This window comes from Pollachius pollachius (genome assembly GCF_949987615.1).
Source record: "Pollachius pollachius genome assembly, chromosome: 1".
NCBI classification, from domain to species: Eukaryota; Metazoa; Chordata; class Actinopteri; order Gadiformes; family Gadidae; genus Pollachius; species Pollachius pollachius.
In genome coordinates, this window is record NC_136934.1 from 34860071 (window position 1) to 34882590 (window position 22520).

The 22520-nt window shown below is 45.8% G+C and overlaps 3 protein-coding genes and 1 long non-coding RNA gene across 4 annotated transcripts in view; 2 read left to right on the forward strand and 2 right to left on the reverse strand.

The window, feature by feature from the left end:
* bmper (BMP binding endothelial regulator) overlaps positions 1-9612 on the forward strand; it is a gene marked incomplete at its 3' end in the record, with an annotated part of 18029 nt that extends 8417 nt beyond the window's left edge. Inside the window, exons 4-16 of the mRNA XM_079736757.1 lie at positions 1-51; positions 743-833; positions 1091-1173; positions 2059-2158; positions 2440-2549; positions 2893-3027; positions 3243-3347; positions 6301-6346; positions 6692-6858; positions 7139-7340; positions 7724-8066; positions 8523-8653; positions 9431-9612. The exon at positions 1-51 is cut by the window's left edge and continues 32 nt beyond it. Of these exons, the coding sequence (XP_079592883.1) occupies positions 1-51; positions 743-833; positions 1091-1173; positions 2059-2158; positions 2440-2549; positions 2893-3027; positions 3243-3347; positions 6301-6346; positions 6692-6858; positions 7139-7340; positions 7724-8066; positions 8523-8653; positions 9431-9612 (1746 nt within the window). The remainder of the gene's footprint in view (positions 52-742; positions 834-1090; positions 1174-2058; positions 2159-2439; positions 2550-2892; positions 3028-3242; positions 3348-6300; positions 6347-6691; positions 6859-7138; positions 7341-7723; positions 8067-8522; positions 8654-9430) is intronic.
* Positions 9613-9671: 59 nt separating this feature from the next.
* Positions 9672-15711, reverse strand: eaf1 (ELL associated factor 1). Its single transcript, XM_079736771.1, has 6 exons — positions 15402-15711; positions 14473-14567; positions 14052-14188; positions 13519-13691; positions 12769-13011; positions 9672-12587 (listed from the first exon to the last, which is right to left on the reverse strand). The coding sequence occupies exons 1-6, from the start codon at positions 15502-15504 to the stop codon at positions 12538-12540; spliced, it is 801 nt and encodes a 266-aa protein (XP_079592897.1). The 5' UTR covers positions 15505-15711; the 3' UTR covers positions 9672-12537.
* A 192-nt stretch (positions 15712-15903) lies between these two features.
* Positions 15904-22520, forward strand: part of mettl6 (methyltransferase 6, methylcytidine) — a 32773-nt gene continuing 26156 nt past the window's right edge. The window contains exons 1-2 of the mRNA XM_079733853.1: positions 15904-16242; positions 16332-16466. Of these exons, the coding sequence (XP_079589979.1) occupies positions 15952-16242; positions 16332-16466 (426 nt within the window). The 5' untranslated portion in view covers positions 15904-15951. The remainder of the gene's footprint in view (positions 16243-16331; positions 16467-22520) is intronic.
* Positions 21477-22429, reverse strand: LOC307074223. The gene is made up of 4 exons (XR_013811771.1): positions 22311-22429; positions 22136-22227; positions 21937-22054; positions 21477-21756 (listed from the first exon to the last, which is right to left on the reverse strand). It is a non-coding gene; the product is annotated as an uncharacterized lncRNA (long non-coding RNA).

Genomic DNA, 22520 nt, shown 5'->3' on the forward strand with positions numbered 1-22520 from the left:
TCTGCATCCTGGACAAGTGCCACTAAGCCCTGCATGACCAGACGATGTCAGGTCTGTGTTTGTATTCATGTATGCGCCTGTATAAGTGTCTCAGTGTTTCCCTACATCTATGTGTGTGAAAATTTGTATAGTTTTACGTGTCCATGTGTGCGTTTTTCTGTACGTGTGTGTGTGTGTGTGTGTGTGTGTGTGTGTGTGTGTGTGTGTGTGTGTGAAAGGTTACTGGCTGCTCTCCTGTTTTCATGGTTCCTGCGTCCTTTAGCTCCACTCAGCTGTGAGCTAGTTGGCCTAATGCTGAACACATTGTGTTAGCCTACCCCTGCTGTTGTCGTCACATTCAATGACATTGTTTATGTTTGGGGTCAAATTGACCCTAATCCTGAATAACTGTTATCAAAGTTTAGGCCCCAGCTACTTTCTGTCTGCTGGACATTTGACGGGCCAGAAGGTTCCACAGAACCATCTGGGAATTCATTCTTAATAACTGTTTTGATATCATCGTCCATCACGTACCACGTAGATAATGTAGTTCCTCGTACGACGCAGATTGGTCTAAACCACTGGTGGTTTGGACAATGCATAACTTGAAGCCTGGCAGGATGGATTCTCGCTTGATCGTTATCTCGCAAATCCAGCGGCCTCGCAACATCTCATTTAGACAGCCCACTGTTAAGTATCGAGCACCTCAAGCCTAATTGAAATATGGCTTTTAATGTCTCTGTGGATGTCCTGGTTCTGACAGGAAGGTGTCGTCACAGAGGCAGAGGTGCAGTGTGTAGTTCACTGCAGGAACCCCAAAATACACCCCAAGAAGTGCTGCCCGACCTGCCCTAGTGAGTACCCCCACACGCTCAGTCCTATGACCGTGACATACTAGGGTCATGTTGGGCTGTGGGATTTGATTGTGAAGGCTGAATTGCTTGTACTTGTAACAATAGTGATACACATGTTATTAATATGATCATACACTCAAGATTAATGGTTGAAAGATGAGAAGGTGTATTTTAGAATCGCTTCTTGTACATTACAGTCCACTCCTATTGAAAACAGCTGCCTCAGATCTCTGTGACCTCTGTGCTGTCCCCTGCAGGCTGTATATTCGAGGGTCGTCTGTACAAGGAGAAGGAAGAGTTCAGCCCTGAAGGCAGACCCTGCATCAAATGCACTTGTACGGTGAGTTCTCAGGCACACACACACACACACCACTCATTCTATACATATATTCATGCACAGATGCATGCATGTGTGCACACATAGCCAGAGATGCACATCCATCAGTCCATGCATGCAACCAAATAAAGACGCACACTCGCTTGCCTGCTCACTTTAACATGCAAACAGTTACAGTTACCACCGCCAATAAGCACACATAGACAACTATATTGCACTCGCATCACCCCCACAATGTTCGATTTTGTGTTTCTGGGAGCTACCACACCAAATGAGTAGCCTCTCTCTCTCTCTCTCTCTCTCTCTCTCTTTTTTTCCGTGGCTAATTATTTTCTTGCACTCTCTCCATTGTAAACAAACTTTTGAGCGCCGTCCATAAACACGCTGGTGCCATTAACACCTTCACACCTCGGAGGCTGACCCGTTTGCCCGTTAATAGGGGCGTGCACACACACACACACACACACACACACACACACACACACACGCACACACACACGCACACACACACACACACACACACACACACACACACACACACACACACACAGACACACACAAAATGTCGAGCGGCGACCTGGTTGGATGAATGTGTCGCTGTGTTTGTGGTTGTGGGTGGATTTAAGGTAGCTGCTTCAGAATGAAAGGCAGTAGACTTCCTGACACCTCTGATGGTCCGAGAACACAATGATCTAGACTCTACTCTTTATCACCGGCCCTTCTACTGTGCTGTTGTACTATGATGTACTGTTGTACAATAGTTCTAACTTCTCCCCCCCCCCCCCTCCTACTTCTCCCCCATTTTGTTACAGTTATGCAATAGTTCTTCTTCTCTGGTTTTTGGTTACAGTTATGCAATAGTTGTTGTTCTCTGGTGTTTGGTCGCAGGGCGGACGGACTCTGTGCATGAGGGAGGCGTGTCCGGTTCTTTCCTGCCCCGCCCACCTCGCCCACACCCCACCAGGACAGTGCTGCCCCCGATGTCTCGGTGAGGACACACACACACACACACACACACACACACACACACACACACACACACACACACACACACACACACACACACACACACACACACATACAAACATAAATGCTTCAAACATACATCCTCACTAATGCTAGCAAAATCACACACATTCTGGTATAACACATACCAGAATGCATCACTTTACTTTAGACGTTATCGTATCCTATACAGTATCGTTACAGTATGACACATGAACAACAGTTTTTCTCCCCCTCTGTCCCCCCTCCCCCCCTCCCCCCCAGGTCAGAGGAAGGTGTTTGATCTGTCTCAGGGGAGCTGCTTGTTCCACAGCGAGGTCTATGAGAACAGCACCTCCTTCAGGAACGACAACTGCACCACCTGCATCTGCAAGGTACACCCCCGGAGGGTCTGACTCATGGGTCCCAGGGTTAACGCGTTCCCAGTTGGAGTCAAACCAGTGGGTTTTATACTGGCGCTCTCCCAGTCTACCCAACCCATCCTTCAATGTTATCTGGATAAGAGATCCCACTACCTATCCCATTAACAAAAAAATATCTCCAATTAATACGTCGTATTTGAAAATAATATATGATTTTATTTTATTTCAATAATTTCTCTATTGCCTAGTACGCCATCGTTTTAAGCTTTCACTTGTATGACCTACAATGTATCCGGGGTGGTTGACCTTTAACCCTCTCCCCCCTCCCTCTCATCATGGTCCGTACATTACCCAGGATTCCACTGTGGTGTGCAAGAAGCACTGCTCGCGGCCAGGCAGTTGCCAGGGCGACCAGTGCTGCGACGAGTGCCTGTCCTATGTGAAGGTGGAGGAAGTGAAATACTGCCGGGTCCGGAACAAGATCTACAGGGTGAGACCGAGTGAAGGATGGGTGGTGGGAATGATGAGGGAGGGAGGGAGGGAGGGAGGGAAGGAGGGAAGGGTGGAAGGGAGGGATAGGTGGAGGAAGGGATAGGTGCTCAAATGGATAGAAAGATGGGAGCTAGCTGCTATGAATGGAAGGATGGATGGTTGTCACAGTGAACAATAGAGGCCGTCTTAAGTCATCCTCTCCTCCCCCTACAGGAAGGAGACATGTGGTCCTCTGCCAACTGCACCCTGTGTGCCTGTGTCCAGGGCAACATCGAGTGTCAGCCCAAGCACTGTGTGCCCATCACCAGCTGCCCCTCGGTGAGCCAATCGCTTCTTCTCCTGGTTGTTGTAGACTCTGACAGGCCCTTCACACAAGAACTCCAGATCATCTCCAGAGAATTGGGTCGTATGGGAGATGCATGTGTGAAAGGGCTAAAATATGGTACAAAGGTGTTTTTCTCTATATTCAGCTTCCTTAAAAGGTCTCTCCCCCTCTCTCCTGAATGGCCTTATAAATCAGAAGCCTGTTCTCCTTTCTCTTTCTCATACCTCTCTGTTTCTACACGCATGTGATCTATGCTCTCTGTCGCAATCCTTAAACTTTGTACAGCACAAGCAGAATCGTTTTCTGCACGTTTTCTGAACGTTTTCTGAACGGCACCGCCTCACCAACTGTAATGAACCTGTTTCTGTGACGAACACCCACTTTGTGTTCCCTGACTTATTCCGTCCTCTTTCCCTGTCACACGGGGCATGTGACACGCACACACCTGATTCACCCGACAGGCGAGCTAACCGATTCAACCGCCCTCCATTAACAAGCGACAACTGTGAAATCACACAGAACACAGAGAGTTGTGAAATCACAGCTCCCTGTGTTATATGTGAAGCGCTCTCACATATAAAACAGAGAGCGCTTCAAGACCTAAGACGTGGCTCCTCTCTTCTATTTCCCATTACTAGCAGGACTTACTGTTTTAAGTAGCGCTTTAAAACCGAGTTTACAAACTTTGTTCAACACACCTAATTCACATGTAATCCGCTCCTACTATCTTACTCCATCACATCGATAACATCAGCCGACACCTCTACTTCAAACCGTCCCCGTCACCCTGGCCAGTAATGACAGACAGGCGTGTTGAGAGAGGTCGGAGGTGAGCGGGTTCAGGCTGCGTTCAACTGTCGCCGCCGCGTTACAGAGTGGATTTTTGTCATTCTAGCAGGCTCCGGTGGTCACTCTATCAAAGCCGCCGTCGGCTGCTTTGGCGTTCACACACGTACCTCTGCTACCCCCCCCCCCCACACCACCTTACCTGTTGTCAGCGGTCGGGGTCAGACTAGGCTGCTGGGCGGGTCCATGGGGGAGAGGGCCCTCTATTGGTCGACGGGGAAAAACAGAATTATACTCGGCAGCCAAAGAAAAGTGACTTTGACTGTGATTTTTAAGTGTATTTTGTGTACAGAAATATATTTATTTTAGATAAATATTGCTGTATATTTTTATGAAATATGTAAGGGATAATCCTCAGCCTGAAGGGGTCTATTTCACGATAATGACCAGCTTGCTATACATTACTACACTTATTACACAGCTACTTACTAAAGATATCAATCACATAAAATACAGCTCTAACAATATTGTAGTGATTTTATTGCTTCTGCTTGTAGAAAATGTATCTGTTTGATTTCACTTTTGAAGTACAGTCTGTTCATACATAACAGTGGTCTACTTATCAGAAATAATGAACTGCTGAATGTAATAATTGGCCATCAGAATTGAGTATGCAGCAAAGTCTTGCAATAAATAACAGGTAAAAACTACGACTTTTATTCCTGCTGTAGAAAAAAAATAGCTTTAAAAGAACAGTGATGAAACTGGGTTAAAAGTGAAGGTTATTTATTCACACACAGACACATATACGCTCTCATATACAAATGTGCACTTGCTCTTGCACATATTTAACCCCCCCCCCTCCACACACACACACGCACACACACACACACACACACAATCTATACATACCGTGTCCCAGGTTGTCATTACAGGCTTACCACGGTGTGACTCGCAAGCACAAATGTCAATCCTGGATCCATCCCGTCCCCCCTAACACACAACCGTACACACACACACACACACACACACACACACACACACACACACACACACACACACACACAACACACACACCCACACACACACAGTTGGTCTCTGTGGAGACACTGTGTCTCCTTACACTCTTTTGTCTGCTGGGGGTTTGATTGACAGCAAAGACCACGGGCCCTATATTTAGTCCCATGCAAGCCAATCTCTCTCTCTCTCTCTCCCTCTCGCTCTCCCTCTCGCTCTCCCTCTCGCTCTCTCTCACTCTATGTATCTCTCTCATTCTCTCTCTCTCTCCCATTCTCTGTCTGTGTCTCTCTCTGCGCTCTTCAAAGAGAGAGGGACCTGTGTGTTGTGGCGGCAGTGCTGCAGTGTGTGTCTGGGGGGAGTGTAGCGTGTGTGTGTGTGTGTGTGGGGGGGGGGGTGATGACAGTCTGTGTGAAGTGATTCCCTGGGGCAAAAGGAGAGTGGGGGAAGGAGTTCTCTGATCAGTTGAAACATTTGACCCTCCAAACACACACACACACACACAAGCACTGACATACAGACACACACACGTACACACACACACACACACACACACACACACACACACACACACACACACACACACACACACACACACACACACACACACACAGATATACAGACACACACACACACACACACACACACTGACATACAGACGCACACACACACCCAATGTCATACAGACACACACACACAAACCTACTACACACATCGAAATACCCCCCCCCCCCCCACACACACACATGCTTCTGTTTCTCAGAGGTTAATGGTTGATAAGAAACGATTTATGTGTTCCTTTTGACAGCGAGCAAAATAACCTCTACTATCCTATTCGGTCTCTTTACCCTGCATCTCTCGATCATTATACATCTAACAGTGGGCATACCGTCTGTATCTGGGACTGTCTCTCTCTCTGCTCTCCACACCTGTCTCTGTGCCTCTGTCTCTGTCTCCCTTTCACTTGGGTTCTATCCTCTTTCTCACTCCTTCTGTCTCCTATGTCTAACATTGTGTCTCTCTCTCGTCTCTCTCTCCCTCTCTTCCCTCCCCCTTTGCCAAACATTGTCTCTCTCTCATCTCTCTATCGCTCTCTTCCCTCCCCCTTTGCCTAACATCGTGTCTCTCTCTCATCTCTCCCAGAATAAGATCCTTAACCGAACGGGCTGCTGTCCTGTTTGCACTGAAAGTGAGTAAGTCATTAAGTCATTTCCTGCCCAACCCTCCCCTTCCTGTAAACCATGTGATCAATTGTGGGTAATGTCACGGTTCCGATAACGATATTAATACGATGTTACATTGTCATGACATCATTACCAGTGGTTGTTTTTGCATAAAGGACATAGCAGCGTGGGCCGGGATTTTGTTTACACAAAAAGGCATAAAAAACATAAAAATCTTCATATATATCCGTATTCATCTCTCTTGGTTTCTATATGTGTATATATATGAATATATATATATATTTGTGTGTGTATGTATGTATATATGTGTGTGTGTGTGTGTCTCTGACTCCATCTCTCGCTCCCTGCAGAGCCTGGTGTGTGCACAGTGTTTGGAGACCCTCACTACAACACATTTGACGGGCGCACGTTCAACTTCCAGGGGACGTGTCAGTACGTGCTGACCCGTGACTGTGGCGGCGCCACCTCTGGTAGCCTTGGGAACAACAACATCAACAGCCCTGACTCCAGCTTCACGGTACGGCTGCTCTGGCAGATTGAGGGGCCTCGTGTCGGGGCCATGCCCGAGCTGATTTGAATACCCCTCCTCCGGTGTTCCGCTGACCGCTACGCTTTCGCTAGCATTATAATTTGGAATGCGGCCCGTCAATATCACATTACTGCCGCTTAGCCAATCAGATCAAAGGGGCGGGTCATAGGAGGTACCGATAACGTCCGGTCCATACAGATGCCAAGTGTTTGTTACCGTGTGCGAAGCTTGATTCTCATAGAGTTATGACTGTCCGCCCCCCCGCCAGGTCCTGGTGCGGAACGACGCCCGCAGGACGCGCTCCTTCTCCTGGACCCAGTCGGTGGAGCTGCGGCTGGCCGGCCTGAGCCTCAGCCTCCACCAGCACCTCACGGTGCGCAGGAACGGCTCCCGCATCTCCCTGCCCTACCACGGGCCCGGGGTGCACATCGACCTGGACGGGTACCTGCTGAAGCTCACCACCATCGCAGGTCAGGGGGGGCCGCGGGCCGCGGGGCGGGGGGGGTTTCATAGACATGCAGAGCGGGAGAAGAAGGTCATCGTGCGCTTATACACGACTGTTTATGCAGTGTTGAACGGTGGATAAGAACGGGTTCAACGTAATATAACGATAATGAAACAGAGATTCACTTAATTTGTTCAAAAGGGAATTCCCACACAACCCCGGGGACAAGACCCACCTCCCGGCAGGGGGTCAGACCCCTGAGCCTCCACACCAGCCCACCGGGGCGCCGGTGGGCTGGTGCACGATGCGGCCCGTTAATAACCAACCAATGGATTATTAAATGCACATGAAAACACAATTTCCATTCCAACTACCACCCGTGACGGTTTGACACCCCCGCCCCCGCAGGCCTGGAGATCACGTGGGACGGGGACAGCTTCGTGGAGGTGGTGGCAGCGCCCCACCTGAGGGGCCGGCTCTGCGGCCTGTGCGGCAACTACAACGGGCAGAAGAGGGACGACACCACGGGCGGCGACGGGCAGTTCAAGTTCGACGTGGACGCCTTCGCCGAGTCGTGGCGCGCGGAGGGCAACGAGGTGTGCAGCGGCCAGCAGGCGGCGCGGCGCCCCGCCCCCCCGCTGTGCCCCGGCAGCGTGCGGGTCAGGTTCCGCGCGCACCGCGAGTGCCAGAAGCTCAAGGCCTGGGAGTTCCAGCGGTGCCACCGCGCGGTGGACTTCTCCACCTTCTACAGGTAGGGGGCGCTGCTGGGCGGTGGGCTAGCCGCTGGGGCTGTCTGTGTTGAAGGGGGAGGGGGGGGGAGAGAGGCCTCTGTTAGGGTGGTAAGCTAGAGGTAGCTTTATTTATACCACGGGAACGCACAGGGCCAGGCTGGTGCTTGAAAATCCTTCATTGAAACTCGCAAGTATGTCGTTTCACGCTCGAATGCTATAGCATCATTGCTAAGGTACAGCATATTGTACAGTATGTCTGCTTGTTTGTCGTCTTGCTAAAAGGGGAGGGGTTTAAAAATTGGATGGCCGAAGGGAAAACACTCTAAGGCGGAAGTCAAGTTAGAAAGTGTTAGAATATAGATGCAATTGCAATTTAAAATATTATAATAAAACCAGTTAACAAAAACACACACAAACAACACAGTGCCTGGCCTCTTCTCAGGGTCGTTCTGTGTGTCCTCTTCCTCCTCCTATAGGTCCTGTGTCACAGACATGTGTGAGTGTCCGGTGCATAAGAACTGCTACTGTGAGTCCTTCATAGCGTACAGCCGGGCCTGTGAGAGGGAGGGGGTCCCCGCCCTCTGGAAACCTGAGGCCGCCTGTATGGGTGAGTGACAGAGCCGTCCACCAAACACAGGCCTGAATGAACGCATCCCAGCCAGTCCTTGGTCCTCTGACTGCAGAGAGGGGACCACCACGCTCTGCTACTTTCATATATGAGAGAGAACTGCTTAATGCGCGCGCCGTGAAACGACTGTTTCAGGGATAAAAATGAGGGAACATTGGACCTATTCTATTTGGAGAATGCTGGTCTCACAAATAAATAAATAAATAATAAACAAATGATTTAAAGTATGATAACAGACCGGCTTAGATCTGTGTGAATGGGCCATGGTGCTAAGCTTCTATTGTTGTCTCGAACATGTTGCTGAAGGCTGGGATCTCTTAGCACGTAATTGGCTATTAACTGCGAAGTCAGCACTAGTAAACTGTGAAATATTGTCTGTACAGGTTCAAAATCGACACGTGTAGACTACTGTAGAAATGCTCTTATTACAACCCCTTCTGAAAGGTTCATCCACTCGTGCAAATGAGTTTCTCATCACCCCCCCTATCGGCGGGAGTGGACATCATAGGAAGACCTCCAATGTAGGGCAGGACAGTGGAGTGGCGAGGGTGTCTGACTGTCTGCCCCGAAGGTTCTGAGTTCTATCCCCCTGATGGCTGTGACCAAACCTGCAGGCTCCCGAAGCGAGACACAGCGAGCCCTGCCCTCTCCTGGGCAACATGTCTAGTCATCTCGTCCCCGGTCACCAAAAACAAAGGAAGCTGGAACCGTGGCTTTGTCATTTCTAACACGTCCTGTTCCTCTCCCTCTCTACAGCCACCCAGTGTAAGTACGGCGCCGTCTACGACACGTGCGGCCCGGGCTGCACCAAGACCTGCGACAACTGGAACGAGATCGGGCCGTGCCACAGGCCCTGCGTGGCGGGCTGCCACTGCCCCGCCAACCTGGTGCTGTTCCAGGGACGCTGCATCAAGCCCACCTCCTGCCCTGGACGGTGACCCTAGTGGGCCCGAGGGGAGAGGGGCCGGGGGGTGGGGCGGACGGACGGACGGACGGACGGACGGTCGTTTCAGGGAGAGTCAGTTTCAGAGGGAGGGCGGGGTCGTAGAGAGACAGCAGGTTGACATGTGACGTTTGATTCACAGGGAGGAAAATACTCAGGGTCCAAATAACACCCCCCCCGCCCCCCTTTATTTGGAGGATGGTTCACTTCCCCCCCCCTCCCCCAAGCACCACTTGTACTGCTATGACACAAACACAAGGGGGCGACTCGTGTGCCATTGCCGGTGGTAGTCGAGACGGAGGGTTGTCGCTTCGCTGTCCTGTGTCGTGTATCGAGACGGAAAGCTTCCGACAAGAAAGAAAGATAAATATAAAACTCAGGGTCCCTTGCGTGATGACCGGAGAACGGGACGCTGACGGGGAAAGCAAGCTGCCATAAACCCTCAGGAAGAGAGCTGTGCCCGGTGGACTCTTTGCTGTGAGCCAGCAGGGCTGCCTGACCGCTCATTCAGTCATCAAGGATGGACACTGAAACAGGCGACCACGTTGCGCCGCAGGGGTTCCAAAGTGCGACGCATTCGGACGCCCCCTCCCCCAGGGTCTTGTGTCAATACCGCACATCAACCAGATTTATATCAAAGCCAGTCAGCCTTTTTTGTATTATTTTTGTTATAATTATTTTGTTTGTTGACATTGTTAATTTATATATCAATCAAGTATTTCAGAATCATAAATATAAATTGTGTTATAAATGATTTAAAGGGAAAAAAAAGCTTATTTATGTATTTCTCGTGTACTTTTTTTGTGTTGACCGTTTGAAGAGAAATGTGTCCAACTGTGAGTTGGCGGCGGCGCTGCAGCAGGGATAACGTACTGTAATGAGTTGTACTCAGTGTCCAGGTTGTTTGCTATCATTAGTCATTGGAGGGTGCTCTGCCAGGCACCCGCGTCACTTGACTTCAAGCTATTGTTATTTAAGACCAGCAATATAACCATTCATCGAATATCCCCGGTCTGTCTTCCTTAACACTTTGTCTCCTTTTTTCGTTTTTTTTTGTCTGTGTAAGCTACTTTTTATTTTAAACCCAAATATTCACCATTCTAAGGAGCCCCTCTTTATTTAAAAATAAGATTTGGGTTAGTCATTTTTGGAAATCTGAAAGGATTTTATTGATTGCTATTTTAATCAGAATCATTACGATTTGACTGGGAATCAAATTATAAACTTGCTGTAGGCTTGTATGTCAGTTCAGATTATCAATGTGTTATCACCTTCTACTGAATTAATCAAAGTACTTCAACTCCCTTGGCTTAGGAAATGTTGTGCAGTTCCGACAGTCTACCACCAGAGGGCAGTGGTTGTACTGTGCAGCTTCCAGCAGACAAGACGGTGCAAGACTGCCTGTACACCTTATTGAAATTATTGAAATTGATGCAAACTTTTAATACAATTAATTTTTTTTTCTATCTTACAAACAAGTTACGAATAAAAAAAACACATCAATTATAATAAACAATACAATGTTTTGAAATCACATAGACAAAAAGTAAGGGACAGTAAAGTGTCTATATGTTAACCTATTTACAAGGTGTAAAAAAGCTAAAGTCTAAATCATGACTGGCTACCTGCAGCTTTCCAGTTGAATTGACTTTTGAAAGAACTAAATTTGACATTCAACTCCAAATCTAAGTTGAAGATTGTAAGAATGAGACAACCATTGAAAGACAATACCGGTTTGTTTGAGTAGCTCATACTTGCTTTATGTGCTGTAGTTTGATTGTTAATATCTGTTCTTCGTTACATATATGTTTTCTGAACCTGAATACTTTGGACTCCTTCTCTTCCATTGTTCTTCGCTTGCCGTGAAGAAATGTTACCGTTGTGAGATTAAAATGGACAGAAGCATTTAGACTGGTGGAGGAAGGATGTGTGTGTGTGTACTGTTTCACTCAGCTTGGTGGATGAACAAACTCACTTTGGTTAAGAGCCAAAGGGAGAATCCCTTCAGTCCCTCGGAATTTAACGTTGAACTAATAAACGAACACTGCGTTTTGTTACGGAACTCCAGATATATAAGTGGACATTTTACGTCATAGAAAACACTGTAAACCTATAACAAACAACACTTACAGGCAGAACATTAGTCGTACGGAGACAAACAGAAAGAATACTTGATGAACATGCTTTGAAACCAATTATACCACCAGGGAGGCTCTAGTTGTTTGGTATGGCTGAGGGTCGTGTCACTATTTCAGGCCTCACATAGTTTATAGCTTCCTTGGTGGTTGAAAGTACAAAAGGGGAAAACAAATTGAAAGTGCTTCAGACTGGGCTGGGACAGGCTTCAGGAGGGGGCGACCACAGAGCTCAGATGTCCACCGTGGAAAAATTGATTTTTTTCAGAGACCAATTCATACGGTATCAGGTGTTCAGCGATTCTAATCTCTCACTTTTATGTTCAGGTCGTCTCTAAAGCGTATTTGCTGTGTTTTTCGCTGGTTTGTAATATTTTCAAATGGACATTTTCTACATTTGAGAATGTGATTAATTTCCAAATGGCAGAACGCTCGATTTCGTCACTTCGTCACAGCAATACATTTAAGTGTGCTATGCCTAGACATTTCCTATCAACTGAAGGCATAATTATTATTACACCTTTGAGGTTCTCTGGATCAGAGGGAGGTAGGGGGCCACAAAGGGCACACTTAAAAACCTTAAAATGATAATCTTCTAGACTATGTCTTTTCTCTTTCATACACAACAAAAAATATACATGTAATAAAAAATACACTGTAAAATATCCAAGTAGGCCAGCTTTTAGGGGAATACTAAATAAAATAAAAGTCTGTTACCACAGCATTGGAATAATGGAACTGGCGTTACAGTTGAAAAGAGATAAGGTGGGGGCGGGGCTATAGCTTCAATCATCATCGCTGTCGCTGCCTGATTCACTGAGCTGCAGATCATTTCCTGCAAAGACAGGAAACAGAATGCATTTGAAGACGTCACAAATCTCTGTTCGTTTTTTCATAAGTTATGGAAGCACTTTGTTACTCCGTGAAGCACATCCTCCGAGAAACCTAACACTCCCATCTTGTTTCACATCAGGCGATGCAAAATACCCCCAGCCCGCCCTCTACATCAGACTCACGTAGTGTGCTCATGAGCTGGTTGGTGCCCTGCTGCCGGTCAGGGGCCCCGTTGGCCAGCGGGTTTGGGTTGGGGGAGGCCTGGGCATGGGGGTGGGTCGGTGGCTGTGGCAATGGCGCGGGCGGAGGGTGTGCGTCGTGTTCACCGTCACTGCTGGAGCTGTCGTCGCCGCTGGCCGAGTCCGACGAGGAGCTACTGCCACTGCTGCTCATTTGCTCGATGACCTCCACCTCCGCACGCAGCTCTGCCCGCGGCAGGGCCCAGTCAGGGAGAGGGAGGGAGGGAGGGACAGAGCGAGAAGGCCAGCATCAGGACCAACTTTTAACCCAAAACCCAGGCAGGGTAATCCATCGCTCCGTCATCAATGATGTTAATGGGGATTGATTAGCCAACAGGGACACATTTCACAAGAGTAAGGGGTGGACGATAAATCAATATTAATAATAATCCCGATATATTCTGCCATGAAAAAGTATATGCAGATATCTATTTTGGCCATATTGTCCAGCCCTACCTAGAGTGTCATCAAAGAGCCCCTACTTGATCACAGGGTTTCCCCAACTCCTGGGTTGCCACCAGCTGGTAGGCTGGAGTGCAGCTAGCCACCATACATCTTGGTGGACAATCCTGCTTGTGATGTCTGCAGTGGCTAGGTTTTGCGTGATGGCTTGCAATGACTTATCAGCCTCACGCCCGGTGGAGAAATAAGGGCCCTGTAACATTGATGATGCCTCTGGCTGAGGGCCCTCACCTCTCTTGATGTCATCCAGCTGGGGCTCTGGAGAGGGGTTGTCCTTAGAGGGGGAGGGGGAGGTCTTAACTCCAGCCCCAGGCTTGGTGGGGGCCCGGAACTGGGAGCTGGGCTGGTTGGACCGCACCGACTGCTGCTCAATACGGGCCTGTATCTTACTGCTGCCCTCTGCCCTGAAACCACCACACACAGCCAGACACCCATCTAAAACCCCACGGTAAAGAGATTCCTCCACTGCTTACATGTGTCACAAACCCCCAAAGCTGTACGTAAGTGTTTAGGATATTTAACAATCAGTGGAGGGAACTATAAGAGTGATACAATAAATTCAATATTAAAACACTAGGTGGCCCTAGAGGCATTTTTTAGGACGCATTCCCTGGAGAAAAGCACATCTCTGGTGAGTTCCCACGTGTATGTGCCATTTGCTAATCATGTCTCAGCATTTGTGGATTAGAAATAAACAAGAGTTCCCAAATGGCAATGAGGCTACCTTTCCTTTTATTCCCCATGGGGGCTATCTGCCTGCTGACCTGGTTTTCTTGACCTGGATGCTACTGCTGAGCTTCTCCAGCACAAACTCCCCCGTGTCGTGGTTGATGATGAGGACACAGTCCTTCTGGTAGGGCCGCTTGTTCCCTTTGAACACCGTCATGGGGGGTGTGGAGCCCTTGGGTGAAGTATGATACATAATTGAAACTTAATATACCATGTCATACATTTCATTGTTGCCCATTACTGAGTATCAAAGACAGATGTTTCATCCCCTGATGGGATGCTGCATGTGTTTTTTTTCCTTTCAAAATGAGAAATTACAGCCAACGTATAACGTAATGTGGTGCATGCTTGTTATAGGTTTGCAATGGGTAGTGTAGTTTGTGACATTGAATTTAGTTGTTTAGAGGGTTACTGTGGCAAGCCATGGTCTAGTCGAGAAAAAGAGGATGTTCTTACTGGAATATGTGGCAACGTTATGGTAACTTCATCCCCCTTTCCGACCTGTAATTCTCCCTCGCAGCTGGTGTCGATAGAGGCTGGTTTGAAATCATCTGTAGTACACAAAAGCATGAAAACAGGCCTCGAAACTGTTGCTACATACAGGTGTGGGGAAAAGTGCATGTACATTTGTTCATGTCCGCTTTTTCTTCCCCTTTCAGATTACTAATTCCGTGCTCAGTTATAAATGCAGAAAACCTGTAACCATATAACAGACTCTACACAAGAGATTTGGTTTTTCATGATATTATTTTTCTATTACGCAAAGACCAGTCAACCCATGTGAAAAATGTATTTTCCTTCTACAAACGCAATGTGTAGAAAGAAGATTGCTTATTTGGAAAGTACGACAAACAATGGGCCAGGGTTGTGAAATGCCGCAATTCTTGATGGTTTACATTTTAGCAGTAGGCTTGACGTAAGCATTTCTATGACCCACCCCGTGCCCAACAATGTCTTTCTTTTTGATAGGAGCGTTGGTAGATCATGGGACAATTGGGCCCTGTGCACAAATGCCCAGGGCCAATGCTGGGCTGAAAACGACCCTTGTAGCACTGCACTACTCGGGGAAGTACAACCAAAGACTACCTAGCCTAATTGATTGGGAGAGACGCACCGCAGGAAGACAGACAATCGAGGGGAGGGGCAGGGTATTTGGGTATGGGTATGGGTATGGGTATGTCCCTGCACAACTACGCGTTCACACAGCAGAACAGATGGGTACAGGACGGAAGGGAAATTGCAGCCTGAAGCTGATGTTTAATTGTCTGAGTTTAACAAATGTAAATGTCGTGTAAAAACGCCATCAAACGATTCACTTCGTAAATGTGGAAGTTGGACTTCAAGCCATTCATCCCCTCATCTCATACGCTCTTTTAAAAACTCACATCTGATTGTATGGAAGGACGATTTGGGCTTCTTCTCAAAGCTCTCTCCAAGCTTCAACACATGCTCCTCTTTATCCAAAAGCGGATTTGTAGTTCCGTTCATTGCTTCTATTATATGGTCAAAATTTACATTGGTTTAAAATCACTGAACATGTACAGAATTTGTTTATGCAAAGTGAACACAGCAGAGGCGCCCTGGTTAGCCCAATGACGAACTGCGGGGAGCATCTGTTTCCTGTTTGGTTCCTGCTACGAAATACTTCCGACAGTGTGCGGAAACATCGTTTTAAGATTATACTTATTAACTTTATTAAACAGGGTTAGATTAATAATGCATGATTACAAATTTTAAAATACAACAACACATATTACATTACACATCCGAAACATTGAATGTTTTTTTAGAGATTAATGAACTAGACGGATTGTGAGAAACCCGACACGGGAGAATATATGAGACGGACACGGTGGGCTCATGTTGTACACACTGCTTTTGGTGCTGATCGCTGATTGATACAGTGTCAGACGTTAAAAAAACGAACTATCCGACATGGAATCGGAGATAAAGTGTTTTACAAGCGATCATGTGTCCCCTGAAGAACTGTCTATTTTCGATAAACCCCAGGGTGACATCAAAAGCAACTTAGACATGTCACTGAGCCAAGCAGAGTCGCATAAGCTCCCCATTGACAAGACTCTGGTCTCAGAATTCAAGCAGATGAAATTAGAAAAGGAAGCACAGAAAAACTGGGACTTATTCTATAAAAGAAACACTACTAATTTCTTCAAGGACAGACATTGGACTACGCGGGAGTTTGAAGAACTGAAGTCGTGCAGAGAGGTATAAATGGATGATGTATACTGATTTGGTGATTCACAAACAAGTCTAAGCGAGTTTTATATGTCGTTTTATTTTTTCTGGTTTTTCAGTTTGAGTCTCAAAGGCTGGTGCTGTTGGAGGCTGGTTGTGGCGTAGGAAACTGCATTTTTCCTCTGCTGGAAGAGGATCGCAACATCTTTATATACGCCTGTGACTTCTCACCGAGAGCTGTGGACTTTGTCAAGGTATTACATGCTTTGTCTCCTCCTTCGATCCCCTCGAAGGAGGGGAGGGGAGTGGTTCTGTATAGGTGTGTGTGTGTGTGGAAGGGATCTGACCCCTGTCATATGTCTGCAGGTTCAGGCAAGTGGAAAAATGTGTGTGTTAGTCAAGTCTCATTTATGAAAAGGCCCTATGTTTTTTTGTTTTGTTTCGGAGTGAAACAGTGATTATACCGCATCAGCAGAAGCTTTTCAAACCTCCCAGCAGAGAGCCTGTTCCTTTTCGGGGAAAGCATCAATCCACCCAAACTGAACAGCCGTTCAACTGGTGCACTGGATGGAGTTGGAGAGTTGTATTTCATGTATATCTTTTTGAGGTTTGGGAACTGATTTAGAATCTCAAGCTCATACCCAGACCTTAATTAGTCAGTTACTTCTTTTTCTGCTGAGAAGCTTTCTGTGGGTTGGTTCTCAAAATCAAAAAAGTCCATTTCAGCTGGGCTGGCTGGCAGTTGGGACACATTAGCATTGTCCGCTGCAGGAGCAACTTTACGACACTCTCTTATCAGAAGCTCCTTCAAATGCTCTATCCTACGCTCATCTCTCAGCCATCTAAGTTTGAACTTGGGACAAGTGGCCGCTGCAAGAAGTCCCTCTTGGCTATTCAGTACAGGATCAAAACAAATCTTGATGGCCTGTAAAATACAATACAATATAAATAAGAATATATTTATTTTTCTATATAATCTGCTATTTGAATTATTCTGTGATCTTAACTGACCTAAACCATCTCGTGCCCTATCAATACTGTATGAGATTTAATCATCGTTGAGGTTATTTTGACCTCTTTATTTTAATCTTCTGTTGATGTTATGACTAATATTCATGATTAATGATGATCAATATCCCTGATATTGAACTGATATTTCACTTTTATCATTTTAGTAATAGTGCTCACTGCTTAAAACAAACAAAGTGTAACATCTGCCCACCATGAATGGTATAATAAATTTAACAAAACCACCCAAATTAATTATCAAATAATAATCTTACCTTTACAATGGCATCTGGAAGGCTGGCTGTCATTCTGGAGAGGTCATCTTTCAGTGCAAGTGTCTTTGACATCAGGCTTGTGAGCGTTGGTAGTAAAGTCCCATAGGTGCACTCATCCCCTTGTAAGATGTCGAGTGCTACTGTCAAGGGCTTCATCACAGTGCAGTATTCTTGCAAAAATAGGTACTCCCTTTCATTAAGGCACTTGATTCCCAGTTTTACACACAGGGGATTCAGCTCGTTCATTGGAATCGTGATGATTCTGGAAATGGCCTCATACAGGGAATTCCACCTAACGGATGTGGGTACCATTAGCCTCCTGCGGCTGACTTCCTCCACCTGTTCAGAGGCCAATGTTGATCGACTTGCTTAAGTCCAGAGAGTGGTGCATTTTGCAATACTACTCCTATTTACAGCCTTGGTGTCTGCACAGGAATTTAGATGTTTGTCAACATTGCTTGTTGAACTCAGATTAATTGTGTGTGATGCACATCTGTAGTGTGGAGGGAGGCTAAACTGTCCATCACCAGATGAAAGAACTTCTATGACATCTGTAAAAGTCGGTTCCTCGTCATCACCTGCTTCATCATTTTCAGATTCAGACTCCAAATTACAGGGCTGACATACTCTGAATGCTTTGGCAAAATTTGATGCATTATCCGTTACAGTGGCAACAACTTTGCTATGCAGTCGATATGATGAATGAATTTCTTCGATCGCTGCTCCAATTACATCATAGGTGTGCCTGCCTCTAATTCTCTTACATGCTAGCGCGGCCTTGTTGCGCTGTAAAGTGGAATTAATCCAGTGAACCGTCACTCACATAAAACTTTTATTATTCTTCGTCCAAATGTCAGCAGTAGTGGAAACAAAGTCTACATCTCCGAGTGCAGCCTTCAAATTACCCTCCATATGTCGTATTCTCTCTCAAGGTATCCTGCAAATGACTTTCTCTGCGGTAAAGATGGGCGATATGGCCTAAAATACATATTGCGATATGCATTGCAGCCTCTTGCGATAACGATATATATCACGATATGAAATCTGAACAAATTCAGAACAGGTTACATAGAACCTAAGGAAAGCCAAACTGCTAAATGTATTTAAAAAAAAAGAGAAATATAGTATGTCATTTCAAGGACATTTATTGTGAAACACTGTAATCATACAACATAATGTTGCAGATAAATAAAATTAGTATTGGGTTTCTTTCCTTTAGTGCAAACCATTCTAAAAGGCACTACACTTAGTTTAAGTCCTTGGTTCTTAAATGCCACCCAAGATGCAGAGAACAGGAAAAACGGGTGTCTTTCTAGAAAAGGAACAGACACTGTACTGACAATTAGGGATGGGCATGATTAATTGATGATCGATCATTGATTGTTACGATTTTTGTCGATTACGTGATATTTTTTATCGATCAAAAGGAGGTTGACCCAGCCGGAGAGGTGGTCTCGGAGACGTTGCTCAACGTGGAGCAAAGAGGAGACGGAACGTCTATTGGATATTTGGGTCCGATATCCAAAAGACATTCCGTCTCCTCTTTGCTCCGTGTTGAGCCTCCACCAAACGGTCCGACAAAAGCAAGTAAAAAGTATGCTGGAAAACATAACTTAAAAATGCCGATGCATTTAAAAAATTCCGAGTCAGGATGAGGGAGAAGGAGTTGGACAAGTCCGCAGATCAATGTATATCACGCTGGATATCCATGATTGTTTACTTTCACCGGTGCTTCCCCCCCCCCCCCCTTTTTCTTTAACGCTTTACCCCGCCCCAGACCTTTTTGTCCAATGATTTAACGTTCTTTGCACACATGCAGTTTTGTTGACGAATTCTGGCACTGTTGCGAAAATTGCAATGTGAAAAGGAACCGCACCAAACCAAAAATTAAACATTGTATTTTGCGTCATCAACATGCATTATCGCGATAGAGCGATAGAATTAAAATCTCTATCGTAGGCCACTTTCTTTTATCGTTTATATCGTATATCGTTTATATCGCGCATTACTACTCTGCGGCAGCTTGACACCGCTTTTGGTTGGTATTTTTTCTACGATGCGTCGGAATGAATCAGAGTCTACAGTGGAAATGGGCAACATGTCCTCGACAATATAGCCAGCGACAAGCTTCTTCAGTTAAGCGGCACTAAGTCCTGTCGCTGACGCTCTTAAGTCTATTTTCACCTGTTTAGCAGTAGAGGGTCCCTCTGTTGCTCCAGCAGTCATGTCGGGATTTCGGGGTGTCTCAGTGAGTTTCACATTCTTGTGCCGGCTTGCTAGGTGCTTGCTCAGATTTGAGGTGGAATTTTTCGCTGTAGACAAAATCTGTCTTCCCACGCAGTGTACAGCGGATGTTAATGTTTTTTTTACATCTTTTACCGAGTCAAACTCAAAGTAATGTCTGAACATCCATGAATTAAATGCTCCATGTTCGCTCTCTCTCCCGCACGCCATGTCTTGCACACATGTGTCTGTTGTTTACTTCTAGACGTCGCGCTGCTATAGGCTATGTCATTGTCACGAGACAGTCTCACAAAGCAAATACGGCAAAATCCCAAATTCTTTTACTGTCTATAGCAAAAATAAATCACGGTTTAGTAACGCAGTAACACAGGCTGCTTGCAGGAAAGTAAAAGTAGTCGAATTACTATTTTTGCAGTTGTAATCCCTTACTTTACTCGTTATTTGAATAAAGTAATTGGATTACAGTAATGCCTTACTTCTAACGCGTTACTGCCCATCACTGGTTACCAAATGTTACCTTAATAAAATGTTGAGGTCCACTGAATATCATGAAGAGGTAAAACATATCCATGTCTGACATATTGGTTATTTTAAACTCAAACTTTATTAAGGATTTAGATAAGAAATGTACAGATATCGCGTTGCTGCATTCGCTGTTTGACCAGCAGCCAACATGTTAACGATGTTACCGATGCGTGGCTGGTGCTAGACTGTCTTGTTGACTTTCAGCTTGCGTCCATAGTGTAGCGACCCTGGGACATTTAAAGAGTTAGTGTGTTATGTGTTGCATTGTATTTCGTTGTCCATTATGCCAGTTGTTCTGTGTGCATGTATTGCAGTGTTCGAATCATCAGGTCAGCTGGGGGAGGGCCTTGGGAGAACAGGAGGGTGGGGGTTTGCACGTTGAAGGGACCGGGTTGGGGGGTTGCCCGGGTAACCGGTTGTTGTTTGGTGTGAGATTTTTGCCGTTGATTACCCGTTTCAGTGACCTGGTTTTTGTAACGTTAAAAGTTCCTTCAAATACATATTACTGGACATTGTTATGTCAACGGCGAGGTCATTACAATATCCACGTTCATTGAACTTTGACCCCTTTTTAAATGAGTTCTACCAGAGTGATAGATGCGGACAAACCTCTAAAACAATTTAGTACTTATTTGTGTCTATATGTATAATACTTCAGTGCATTATCATTATTATTTAAAATTAAAATTAAATTAAATTGATAATGATAATGCACTGATATTTCAGAGATTTAGGATTTGCCAATGTCCCGCAGGTCACCCTAAAATGGACTAGAATGCAGGAAATCGCATTTTAGAATTTCCAATTTTTCTGGGGGAGGACCCCCAGACCCCCCTCTGGGCTAAGCCACGGATGTAAACAAAGTCTGGCTCCGCCTCTGCCTACCGCTATTCCTCTCTGTTTCAGTCCCTTCAGAATATGCTGTTTCTGGTGTCTGTAGCTTTAATGCAACTGAGCTGCTGTCCATTGCATACAAATGAGCTGTCAGAGTGAACCACAGCATGGAGGAAAAGTGAGTGTTGCCGTTTGCGGACTTCATAAAATCCCCTTTAAAATGTTTTGTCAATAAGTCATTTTAGCTAATTAAGTGGTTATGCGATACACCTGTGCTCTGCTTATTGAAGCCAAATTGAAATGGCATTCCGAGGGGAAAGGCAGGCAAACGAAAATAATACTTTTTTAAAGGCTATGTCAGAGGGTTTGGTTCTCATTTGCTGTCATCCGAGAGGGTTCTTATATTTGAGAAGAAAAATTCAAACAGGGATGATTTTCAGACCCGATGGGCACGACCATGGAAACGTAATATGCAGACACAAAAACCTTGTATAGGTTATATTAAAAACAATATAGATACATTGTTAGGTATACCGGATAACTCAAGAAAAAGCCTACATACCATTCTGACGGTAGAGGGTTTGTTTCTGTTGCTTTAGACCCAGATGGAGACCCTCAATGGACTGCTGGAGAACGTGCAGACCCGTTACTGGGGTCTCTGTAGATATCCGTTAGGGTGAAATTAAGCTCAGTGTACTGTATTCTATACAATGCAACCGAGTTTTCTAGATTTTTGCAGCACTAATGCTTCACTGATTGTGTATTATTTTGATTACCGTTTGAACACAAATGTCTGTAAGGAAACTGCAAAAAGGCATGTATATTGTTCTGTCCTCACCGCTCTCTGCCCATTCCTTGACTTCAGCAATCCACTGTACAGCCATTGCATTTGAGCACTGCAGGTCCTTCTGCAGTTGTGACAGCCTCTCTGCCTCTTCTTCTGCCCTTTTAGATGTCTAAAATATTTACAATAATTACAATAGGAACTCAGTCTGCCTAACAACTGGCACAAAAACATACATGAATATGAAACATACCTTCACATATCTTGTGGAGAGGGCCTTGTGTAGCGTCTCTGCTTTGTGATGGTTCCAACCCATTGCATGCACAGTGAGCATGTCCACACGTGCTGGTATAAGGAGAATTACATTATGTTCTGCAATCTATGAGCAATATTAGATGATAGCATAAACTCAGACCAAAGTGACTTACCTGCTTTTGACATGTACTTTGTTGTCAGGGCACAACGGGAGAGGTAGCTGTTTATTTGCTCCACCTCCTCACCGGCAGTTGTGCCTGCTCCCTTCTGATTCCGACCACTCCATTTTATCTGTTGCAAGGATGGGTGGATTTGGGGTTCATTAGAGCCAATGAAGCAGTTGGAAAACGTGGACAAATATTATGGAAAAGGAATTCAGCTTA

Excerpts from the sequence above, each read along its gene's own strand:
- eaf1 (XM_079736771.1), bottom strand. The coding sequence starts at position 15,504 with ATGAACGGAACTACAAATCCGCTTTTGGATAAAGAGGAGCATGTGTTG. Across the intron at positions 13,692-14,051 it reads ATCCAGGTCAAGAAAACCAG|GGCAGAGGGCAGCAGTAAGA; the intron begins GTCAGCAGGCAG and ends TGGTGGTTTCAG. Across the intron at positions 12,588-12,768 it reads CCAGCTCATGAGCACACTAC|GAAATGATCTGCAGCTCAGT; the intron begins GTGAGTCTGATG and ends CTGTCTTTGCAG.